General features: G+C 34.6%; 1 protein-coding gene across 1 annotated transcript in view; it reads right to left on the reverse strand.

Moving 5' to 3' along the window:
- Positions 1-12,497, reverse strand: part of LOC140162417 (ubiquitin carboxyl-terminal hydrolase MINDY-3-like) — a 34,036-nt gene extending 21,539 nt beyond the window's left edge. The window contains exon 1 of the mRNA XM_072185644.1: positions 12,228-12,497. Within this exon, the coding sequence (XP_072041745.1) occupies positions 12,228-12,357 (130 nt within the window). The 5' untranslated portion in view covers positions 12,358-12,497. The remainder of the gene's footprint in view (positions 1-12,227) is intronic.
- Positions 12,498-12,599: the final 102 nt, after the last annotated feature.

Genomic DNA, 12,599 nt, shown 5'->3' on the forward strand with positions numbered 1-12,599 from the left:
TTAGGTTTATTATGAATGATTATGGCCGTTACAGCAGTGTGACAGATATGATGTCCAATCTAGACATTGAACCCTTGGTTAACCGTAGGAAAATTGCTAGGCTCACTAATTTCCACAAGGCACGGGAGGGTCTCCTTGCAATCCCGGTACAAAAACTACTTCGCCCGGTCACTCGGTTCTCACACCGCTCAAACATCAATAGTTACATATGAGTTCAAGCCAATAAAGACCGTTTTTTGAACTCATTTATCCCGATAACGACAAGAGACTGGAATTCACTACCTCAACACATCACCAGCATCAACGACAGCAACCTCTTCAAGCAAGCAATAACCAAACTCTACCTCAAATAACTTCATTTCATCATAGCGCACCACCAACCTATCCGCGTTACCCCTCCACCAAGGGGAGTTAGTTGGATAGAAACCGTACAAGACAAGACAAGATACATGATCTGGGCATATCTTCAAGAATTGTAACTATCGTGTGCAAATTCGAAGCTACATGTAGAGTTCTCGAGCAGTGGTCGATTTACCTGGATTAGCATAGCAAAATGCTACACACAATTTTGGAATTGCTACTCAAATCTGAAAGTGAATAGCAGTTTTTGCTATGTACACAAAAAAATCATAGGGCCTGCACTTTGGCTCGTTTTTTGCAGGTTTACATGGTCCAATAATCACAAGATGACTGACATGTGGTAACAAAGGAAGCAGTCACTGCAATTTGATTATGTCCCATATGATTGGCCATTCAAGACACCCCTGTGAATATACTATAGCGGCCTTTTCAAAATATAATACCTGTTTGCTTGACTGCATTGACAATACCCGGGAACAATACACACAGTGTATGCATTGGACAAACTTTTTACAATAAGCATGATAAGTGATGATGTGACCTCCAGATTTATACATCGTTCGTCTCGCACACTGACGACATTTGATTGAATGGACTGCGCCGTGATTACGGCGAAGGACACCGGTTCAAATCCTTTGTTTGGAGCCAATCGATAAAAGCATGCAGGGCCTCTATACCCTATACCCATGTACAGTTTATCCCTTACATAACCTATGTCTTGAATACGCTGGCAACGTTATGTAATAATCGGATTAATACTATATAGCAGTAGGTAAAAACAAGTTTTGAATAATCCGCGCTACAAAGTCCCATTCAGTGATCCCAGCGAAAGTGAAAAAAAAATCAAATTGTTACGTGTATAAATTTTTAATGAAAAACAAATGGCAAAAAAACAAAACAGGAAAACGACAGTATTGACGAAGTTGAAGCCCCATTCAAATACATGTAGCTAATTTATATACTGTCAGTACCGGTATATAAATTCCAGACTCACGTAAATGCATTATTGTTTTTGTCTTAGACACACGGCTTTCGGATGAACCACTACACTAGCAAGCTATGTTAGCACATCTATGCCAATGACGAAACGTATAAAATCAGCCATAGGCCTTTTATGACCTTTGACATTCTTTTGTGGCGAGTGACATGGTCTTTCAATTCACGCCGAGTGTCCTTGACAGGTTCGACTATGCTTCAGTGGTCATGAAAGAATTCAAAAGATAACCTCTGCCCCAATAATCCCAGGCAATTATCTGAAACTGCTCCTCGGATCATAAGAACTCAGTTCTCAAATGATAGTCATAATAATGTCCAAAATATAAAAATTACTGACTATCATTGAAGACTGAGTTCGCAGATATAGTATCCAAAATCTGAATTTTGATGATTTTTACGATCGTCGGGATGAAAAAAATCAAAAAATCACTGAATGGGCCTTTAGTTCCCTACTCTCCTTACCCTGGCAATATAAATCAAAGAAAAATAAAGAAAAAAAAAAATAAAACAAGAAAAGAAAAAAAAAAGACAAAGAAAACGATTCTGAATACGAAGAATGTCTTTCTGATATCAAATAAATTTCATTGTTTGGAATTCACGATATAATACAAATTTTATGACAAATTATTAAAATTTGATATTTTTCACATTTTGATATATAACAGTCCTCAAGTAAATATCATAAATCTAATGATATATTCTTAAACAGTCCCTGGCATACCATACATGTATAGGCCTATGTATAGTACATTAGTCTGCCTGAGCTGTTTTGTGCTGTTTAAGCAACTTTAAACATAATTTCCATAAAATGTAAGCTTTTACTGTCAGATATGTCCCTTTTAATTTTGAGCAGAACAAGTGAGGTAAAGCAAAGAAAATTGGAATTTACTACTACTAGCGCCAATGAATGTTATACGATTGTAATGCTGTACGATCCTCTGGGTGTGTGTGTGTGGGGGGTGCGTATGTGTGTCCTGCACGCGTATTTTTCTGCAACTATAACGGGACGCAATACGATACCGGTATGTTATAAGAATCAAACTTACAAGAAAGATGGCTCTTGTCAAATCCTACAATTCTGTCAGAGAAAATATGCATATTTGCATTAAATTTTTATTAATTGACATAATTGATTAATTAATAAATATTTTATTTAATGATTTACCATAATTCCAAACATGTCAAACAATATGTCAAATTAAAGCTAATGAAATGCTTTATAAATTGGTCAGAGCACATTTTGCAGAATGCATTTAGTATTTTAGTTACATGATTCCAAACATTCTATTCCAATTTTTTGCTACACACGCATAGGAGCTGTACTTTTAGAATCCGCGCCTAATCAATAATAATAGTCTTTCACTCCATTGTCAAAGTACTGTGCTCCCCGTAGCATTATAGTGACCAGGTCGCGATATTTTTTTCCTAGTCAACATTTGCATCACATAATACATTTACATGATATAGGCCTATATGAGGCTGGATTGAGCTGTGTTCAGTTTTATACGGCGGATTTATTGCCATATAATTATTACCTCTTACTTAACAAAAGAAAAACAAATTTATTCCAATTAAAATTCTACCAGGGTTCGAACCCACAACCTTTTATTTAACAGTCGAGATCGAATACCACTACGCTGTGAGTGCTTCTGCCAGAAATGCGTTTGTTCATCATACTTATTGATTACGGAATAAATCGCAAACACACGATATATATATATTACTTGTAATAAATATGTATAATCTCCAATCAATAATGAACCTTGCCTCCGACTATGCGGTTCCTATGCAAATGTTGACTAGTAAATTAATATAGGCGACCAGGTCCTAGAGTGTGATGGTTTTGTAGCAGAGGACAGTGCTCATTCAAGCCTGTCAAGGTCAGTTAGTAGCCACTTGCTGAATGGATGGCCATTATCAGCTATCAAAGAGATACCTTGTGCAGCTGCCAATCACAGTAGAGGTTTGATAACATTTTGTTAAAACCCAAATGTGATATAAGGACAAAGCTGTGCATGTTGGTACTTAATTGTTTGGATTCTTATGTTGAAATTCCCTTGTATTAGTATTTTTATGTGTAGTGTATATTGTTCATAAATTATATAGCTTTTAAATTTTGGGCATTTTTGCTCTGTTGCACTGTACCATTATGGAATTTGAGCAAATCAATTACCGACACAAGCAGGTATACAGTGTATTGTTTTAGTTTTATTTCGTATCTCAGGAGCACAGCTCACTTGGTAAGGCGTCAGAATTTGGTACACGAGCGCTTCGAACTTTAAATCGGAAGGTGGTGAGTTTGAGCCTCATCACGGTAGCATTAATTTTATAAACCAAATATTGTTCGAACTTTTCATATTTGTTTTTCTTTTATTGTTTCTTTTTCTTTGTCTTTTTTTTTCTTGTTTTATTTAATTTTTTCATTATTTTTCTTTGATTCATATTGCCAGGGTAAGGAGTGGAGGGAACTAACGGCCCATTCAGTGATTTTTTCATCTGGACGATCGTAAAAATCATCAAAATTCAGATTTTGTACAATGATATAGTCAGTAATAATCTTTTGATCATTATATGTGATGCGATCAAGCCAAATCAGTCGGAACTCGCAAATATTGATTTTGAGATATAGCCAAACAAATGAAATATTTCCTTTTGTTCCCTTTTGTTTTGGAAAGTCTTTCATTGCTCATATCTTTGGAACTGGTTGTTCAATTTCAATGGAATTTTCTGCAAAATCCAGCTTTGTAAATGCTTTTTCCTATCCTAAAATAAACTGAAAATTTCATATTTCCGAGTTCCGACTGATTTTGCTTGATCGCATCACATATGACTATCATCATCCGAAGAGCAGTTTCAGACAATTGCTTGGGATTGTTGGGGCAGAGGTTATCTTTTGAATTCTTTCATGACCGCTGAAGCAGAGTCAAACCTGTCAAGGACACTCGGCGTGAATTGAACTGATTTGATTTATATACTGACAGTATATATAAATTAGCTACATGTAGGCCTATTTGAATGGGGCTTCAACTTCGTCGATACTGCCGTTTTCTTGGGGTTTTTGCCATTTTTTTCATTAAATTTTTTTATAAAAGTAACAATTTGATTTTTTTTTCACTTTCGCTGGGATCACTGAATGGGGCTTTGCAACGCGATATATTCAAAACTTGTATTCACCTACTGTTATAGCATTAATCCGATTATTACACAACTTCGCCAGCGTATTCAAGACATCCAATGCAAATAATCACCTAGAGCGTGTTTATAGTGAGCCAGATTATGCGGTATTTAGCTGGACTGCCACGCAGTCTATATTTGTTTATGTTTTACTAACCATTGCAAATCTAGACTACGCGGTAGTTTAGCTAAATAACGGAAAGATTGTCTCACTATAAACACGCTCCTAGATTATGACGTTCATACCGTAAATATGGCGGAGTACTCAAATTCATTCAACAAAAGCATGATTACAAGCTATTGCAATCTACCGCGACAGCTCGTCTCACACACATAACAAATGCACTATAGGCTCAAATAGGTTGACGACAACGTTTGATTGAATGCACTGCATTGCGCCATGATTACGGTGAAGGACACCGGTTCAAATCCTTTGTATGGAGCTAATCAATAATTTCACGCACATCCTCTATTATTGCCCAATTATTGCCGGGGATGATTGCACACTGTAAAAGAGCTATTGTTATAATGTTTGATGAAATCGTGTTTAACTATTTGCTTAAGAAAGGCACAATACAGATAAAGCAGACAGATTTACTACATGTGGTACATGTATATGGTCGAATCCAACCAAAAGTGTCCACGGGCCAAAAATAAAAGTCCGAAATAAAAATGTCTCCACAATTTTTTCCTTTTGCCCATTGATTGATGACATATTGGCCTTATAGGAACCAAAAGTGCCATTACTAATCTTGAAAAATAAATCCAGGACGTGTGATAGTAAATGTGATGTCAAAACCCAATGTTACCTACGAATACCACTAGGATGCTTTCACTATCGCAATACTAATCAACCTAAAACAAATGGAATATTCCCATTAACGCTTTTTTCGTGTAATGTAGACCACAGGGTGTCAGGTAAATGCTAGCTCAACCAGAAAATATTTGTTTTTATTTTTATAACGCGATCATTATGATCTTAGTCAATTTATGCTAGTTTATTTTTGAAAATGAAGTTTAGGTAAGTTTCTGTATTTTATTTATCAAATGAGTATGAATCAATTTACACATTGTATAAGAACGAGTAGGATATATGTTTTCAAGAATATTAGGAATTATACGCATACACCTAACGCTTTATACAATGAAAAGGTGAAGAAACCCGGTATTCAGAGGTAACATGAGCGATTTAACAATATCTATATTGAGTTTAGAGGTTTAAATTTTGCTATTATGGTAATGAATTAATAAAATGGTAGTTTTTAGATGTCTTTCAGATGGTACGTCCAAATGAATAAATGCTATTACCTTAGATCAAAAAAATTGTGATGCTTTTAGCAAGATTTTGACCACTTCATTTTGATATACAAGTAGTTAATCAGCCATTTTACATAATAAATAATTGTTGAATGAATCCGTTTATGGGTAATAATAGTGTCCTGGGGTACCGCTTAAAGTTTTTGACAATTAATTTCCATTGGTAGGGACACTTCATTACACATGTCATGTATTATGTTGTATTCGTAAGTAACATTTCGGTATTTGTAGGTAAGAATTAGACTTTTGGTTGATATCGCAATCAACACTTCATTTTATAAAGCACTTTGAATGTATTATTTTCTTTATGTGCGTTTATTGATACTTTAGACCCTATCATGTATTAATAATGTCGGTTCACAGCGGTTGAAAGAGGATTGAAGTAAGAAACAAAGGCACTAAAGTGACTTTAATTTGCTTAATTGCACACAAATTGCTTAAAATCGTTATTGCAGACTTGTGAAGTCCATCTTGGAGTCAGTTACGTCTTGTGGCCTTTCGTTTGAGGGCAACTACAATTAGCTTTATACCAGGGTCCATCACTGTGTTGTCTAGATCATGAGACAATGAGAACAGTCGTTTTTTCCATGGTATTCGTAGGTAACCTTAGCGAAAACGTCAAAAGTTACCTTCGAATAAATCAATTTGGACACAAATTACTCAGAAACCAGAAGGTCGGTAAACATTTAAAATGAAGCACACATGACAGTTGACAAATCCAAGTATTTATCCCTTCTAATCTTCTGCGAATCTGATTTTTCTTTCAAATGAGCAGACCGTCGTCTATTTCAGTACATATTTTTCAACAATTAAGCCGTATTCAGTTTTGTATGGTGGGCATGTATGTGAATTCGCAACTTTCATTCACATATGATTTGATAGCAAACATAACGGCCTTCGTTATGTACCACTATGGGCATTGGCATGAATGGCGGTGTTTCACAATACTGTCATGATGTCAAATTGTATTTGTAGTTAACATTCGGTTACCGAAATTTACCTACGAATACTTGCTTTTATTGTTGACATCTCAGAAATATTTAAACGCAGGTTATTGAAACTTGGTAGAAATAAAGAGTGTATTACCCTGCACCTATTGCTTAACTATTGTTTACTATTCTCTCAGTTTGTGGAAATGACACAGCTTTTAACATGTATTCGGAGGTAATGCATATTTTTTACCAAACCTACCTTTGTGCCATTTAGAATTTCTGGCAGCTAAACAAAATAATAAAGATGTCCGAATGCAATGCATTTCAGTATTGGACATATCAAAGCTTGTATAAATTAGCATTTATTAGTGATTTCCATTTTTAAAGATATATCTACTGCTATGAAAAATTGTATTTGTAGGTAATGTAAAAAAATACCACTCAAAAAATTATCACAAAAAATTCATAATTATGTACAAATATGTGAAAAATTGAACAGGCAATCTTTGAATACACACCTTTCAGGAAATCAATTTAGATTCAACCCAATGACTTCTTTTCATAACTGATTTAGATGTTTTTAAAAATAATTTAAGAAATATTTTGAAAAAATGGGTAAAAATAACATGTTTTGGGGTCTCTGTGTCTACGTTTTTTCACCGAAGGGGGTATTATTATATATGGCGCAAAGCGTATGGTCAAGGCAAATAAACACAATACAAAAACGAATGCCAATTGATTAACACTTTTAAGTTATGGCCCTGAACATGCCGTGTACACTTTTGGTTGGATTCGACCATATACATATAGGGAATGTGTTCGAGTATTACCTAATTATAATAGGGGAGTATAAAAAAATGAATTCACACCCCTTTCAAATGTCGAGCCAAAGTGCAGGCCCTATGATACGAAAATCAATCACTCATGACTGGCCACTGTATTTGTCTACAAACTTGCAAGGGGGAAAAAAGACGATTAATACAGTTATGGCCCCTGAAAGTAGGAATGTTTTGGCGATGGTAAAAGTATACAAAAAAATCCACAAAATATGGTGAAAACAAACTGCTAATCACATTTTTGGAATTGCTACTCAAATCTGAAAGTGAGTAGCAGTTTTCGCTACACAAAAAAATAGATGAAAATCGAACACTGTTCTCGAGTAAGCATGGTAAGCTAGGCTGTGTATTTTCCTTAACAATGCTGATGAAAGTGTAGCTATCTATTTTCACTTTCAGTTTAAAACTGCCACATTAGTTTTAATTGTGAACAGCTCTGTATTTTGAGAACCGTACTTCGATATATAAATTGTCATTTCAGAGACTTCAATAGTTAACAAACTTTGAGGGTTTGGATATTAACAGCATTGGACATAGCTGGTATCGTGTAGCAAAATGCTACACAATTTTATCAATTTACTACACAATTTTTGAGTTGAGTAGCATTTTTATGCCATAGTTTAGAGTTACACACGTCACTGAAGTATTACTATTGCTATGCAATTACGCATTAAACAATGCTTAATTCCAACACTGGGGTACTACATAGCTACAATGAGAACAATAAATAGGTATGACAGGGAAACCTCAGTTAACACATTTACTAGTCAGCCAAAATGGCCTAAACCGGCAATACAAATTTACATTGTCATTGAAATTTAAAAGAACTGCTTGCTCAAGGAAACCTTCATAAGGGCTATTTCATTATAAATGACACGTTCACAAAAATGGCTTTTATCATATCTGGTTGATATAATTAGGGTGATAATGCAGTGTTATTAACTTAATTCTAAGTATGCCACAAACTACAAGCTACATGAGCATTTTTACAGAATTCTGTCTATTTTTTGTATAAAAAATTGCCAAAAGGTACATTTTAACCCAATTTTGGAGTCCCATTTCATTTTGCCCATGTATTCTGAATTAATTCTTTGAAAAATTAGGTACATTCTATGGCAATGTGCTTGTTGCAATGAAAATATGATATGTGTGGAACATCATGCAAGTTGAATGGTGAAAATTGGTGCAAAAATGTTAAAATTCCGTAGATTCTTGCAAAATTGGCATTTTGCGTTAAATAAAAAAATGAGTGTCCTCTCCAATTCATGCCTCCATTTTTGTTAACATTAAAGAGGCAATATAAACCCTTACCCTACCTGTATAATCTGTGTTATATTACCAATTGATGGGACAGGGCACTGATTGAGGAATTCATTTATTTTACATACAGTAGACCACTTGTTCTTGATACCACAGTTCCGCGTTAAAAATTTGTCCTCTCCAGAACTGAAGTTAATTACTAATTGTTGAAATAAGAAGGATTATATCATAGAATGTGAAATTTGTAGAGGAAGAGTGGTCTTCCTTCTACCAAGGTGGCACATGATTTGGTATTTGTTGCATTTTTGCAAGCCTGTATCCACGATTCTGTTTGCAATTTAACAAATGTCCTCTCTAGCACAATTATGTCATTTCCATGAATTGGTAAACAAACTAAAAAATAAAAATTTCAAAGAGCCAAACCCACAAGAAATTTTAGCATTTTATTGCAAATTATGCTTACAAACCACTTTAGTGTTCAAATTATTGTCCAGTTGTTGAGAACACATATGATATTATTCTGCATTGAACTTCGGTTAGCTAAAAATTGCAATATTCCTAATTTAACCAGAATATTAACCCTGTTTGTAGTGGATTTTAAATGCTGGGGATCTTTTATGCAATAATATTGATGCAATAATATTGATGCAGCTATTTCTAAAGTTAAAGTATGCTTTATTATGTGTTAAAAATGTGTCCTATCCAGAACAAATGACACAGGAGGGTCTTTTATTTTAGGTTTTCCATGACTAGTACAACAGATTGACGCAGAATACTCACTTATGCATCAGTGTAGCTATTGGGCAGGACAAAATGACTATTTCATGAATTTTTCATGTGAAGATAAAGTTTATCCTTAAGGCTAATGAAAGTTGACTCCCAGTTTCCCGTTACCCGACTCCGGTCAGAAAAAAATGCCGATCAAATATTTCATTATTTTCCATTATTTCATTATTTCACATTTTTCAAGTTTTTAAGAAAAAAAGGATAGTTTTAATGTCATCTTTCACGTCCGACACGTATTTTAAGCACTTTTACGCCGACCCTGACCGGCCCGAATAGTCTTTGCAAACGCTGGGTTAAACTACGTGGTAAAATGGCGATATCGTAGGGCGCATTTACTGGAGACTAGGAATTCCCTGCATCTAAGTTTCTCCTACCACTAAATGGATAGACCGAACACAAAGAGAGGCAGCCAAGTTCGCGGGAACCAGCGTATGAACAAATATGAAAGCATTTCTACCGTGCACTATGTAGCGCTATATATAGACAACATCAAAATAAATAAAATAAACAAAATTTGAAGTCAAATTTATTCTGCTTTTCTTACAAATATTTATGTATTTAATAAAATAAACTTATAAATAAAATGATTTATTTGTCAATTTCTTGCATGGTTGTTTTATTATTAACACGTGCACCCTGTGATGATTTTTACCAGCAACCTCCAGTTTGTGCAAGTAGACAAACTAATTTCCGTATAAATATTGCTTCCAAAGATGTGCTAGTGGAGAGTAAGTTTGGTTTGTAAAAAGTAGTGTGCAATAGAACACACAGACACCGTGTATTTATGGAAAAGTGGTTCTCCAAAGACTATCATGGACTTCTGGTGCTTTCATATGTTGCACAACCTATAGGATAATTTGAAGATTCCAAAGAAGATGTGCTTAATTAAAATTTGTTTTGAAGTAAAGCATGGTCATTACTAACTATACTTTATTATTTTATTTGGGCCTCAAAACATAGCATTCCGTAATTAACTTTGCACCGATAACGAAAGTTTGAAAATAATGAATAATGAATAATGAAACAGTCACCTACCCAGTCATGAAAAACTATGTAACGGGAAACTGGGGATCAACTTTCATTAGCCTAAAATATGTAGTAATTTTGCACCATTTATCTGGATTAGTATCAATTTACTAATTGTTTTATATTGAAACTGGCATATTAAGACACTGAAGTGTAAAGGAACATACAACAATTATTACAGACTAAATATGAATAAGTATGAACCCAATGTTGGTTACATATACTCTTTTAAAGTTGTGTATTAAATTGTTTAAAAAATGTCCCTCCAGACGGCAGCTATGTTTTTACACAGCAAAAATTCAATTTAATTTTTTTAATGGTTCCTGAGGGTTTGACGCTCTAATATTTTGAGAATTATTGACACACCATCTGAACTTTGAAATGATAATGAATTTGCATGAAATAAATGAGTTTGAATTTTGACCCCTTTTGGGACTCAATGTTGTCATTTATAATGAAATAGCCCATAAATATGTTGTCTATACTTCACTTGACCCAAATATATGATTTTTTTGGTGATGAGAGACTCGCACATGGAATTTCAGAGGGATTTGATAGCAGTTCCATTAAAAAAAGCTGCTATCGTCATGAGACTAAGATCTAGAAACACCCCCGTAATGCTGTTTTGGGGAATTTTGCTAGCAGAATCTTTTTGATGAAAGTCAATCTTTATGTAACTGTCTTTGCTACGGAAAGTGATATGACAAAAAGGTTTTCAGTGTTGGCTTTCTTTTAGGTAACCTAGGCAAACCTTAGTTAACACATTTACTAGTCAGCGAATTCGCCGAGACCGGGGCCCCAACACAATGCATATTTACATAGAAATTTGAATTTTTTTCGAGAATAGGTGGGTGAAGGAAACCTACATAAATATGTTTTCTATACTTCACTTGACCCAAATATATGATTTTTTATGGTGATAATCAAGTCGCACATGGAATTTTAGAGGGATTTTGATAGCAGTTAAATTAAAAAAAGCTGCCATCGCCATGAGACTAAGATCTAGAAACACCCCCGAAATGCCGTTTTGGGGAATTTTGCTAGCTGAATCTTTTTGATGAAAGTCAATCTTTGACAAGATGTAACATTGCTACGGAAAGTGCTATGAAAAAAAGGTTTTCAGTTTTGGCTTAGTTTACTCAAGGGCTTTAATTTGATATATAAAACGATGCAATTTGATGGCAAATTTGAATTCACCTAGGATACCTATTTCTTTACTCAAGTGCTTTAATTTGATATATAAAATGATGCAGTTTGATGGCAAATTTGAATTCACCTGCACCTGGCATACCTACAATCATGACAATAAACATGTGTAGCTTACTGGTTCAATCATTCATAAATGTTGTAAAACTGTTCCCGTTATCATGGTTATTTCTTCAGTTCTTGAACTAATTCTTTGATTCAAATTAAAGAAAGCTTTCTGGGTACTATGCCTCCAACCACACTTTGATAAGGTTTTTGTGATCAAGAATCATCGACTCGCATTGTACTTCATTGACTGATTAAAGATTTGAAAATCAAATAAATTTAAGCTTACCTTGTCCCCATCTCGCGAAAACATCCTCCTTCAAATTTGTTCCCCAAGTAACTGTCTTCACAGCCTCAATTGGGGATGGTCCGGCTGAACTTGAAGATCCCTGCTCTTCATTTCTACTTGTAGAAGCCATTCCGAAAGGCAAGAATGAAAACAGCTTTGTACTTTTATCAGATCATTTCATTGTTTATTTACAATACATGTCAAAATCCGGAACGAAAAAGCGACATGTTGAAAGGTCGCTCCTTGATTCCAGGTAGTTTATCTTCAGATCAATACAAAACAACGGAATTCTTGAAACCAGCAAAAGCGAGTACGCTCAACGGATGTAAACAAGAACCATAATATAGCTAATTCTTTTTATCCAATTAACGA

Source organism: Amphiura filiformis, chromosome 10 (genome assembly GCF_039555335.1).
Source record: "Amphiura filiformis chromosome 10, Afil_fr2py, whole genome shotgun sequence".
Lineage (NCBI taxonomy): Eukaryota > Metazoa > Echinodermata > Ophiuroidea > Amphilepidida > Amphiuridae > Amphiura > Amphiura filiformis.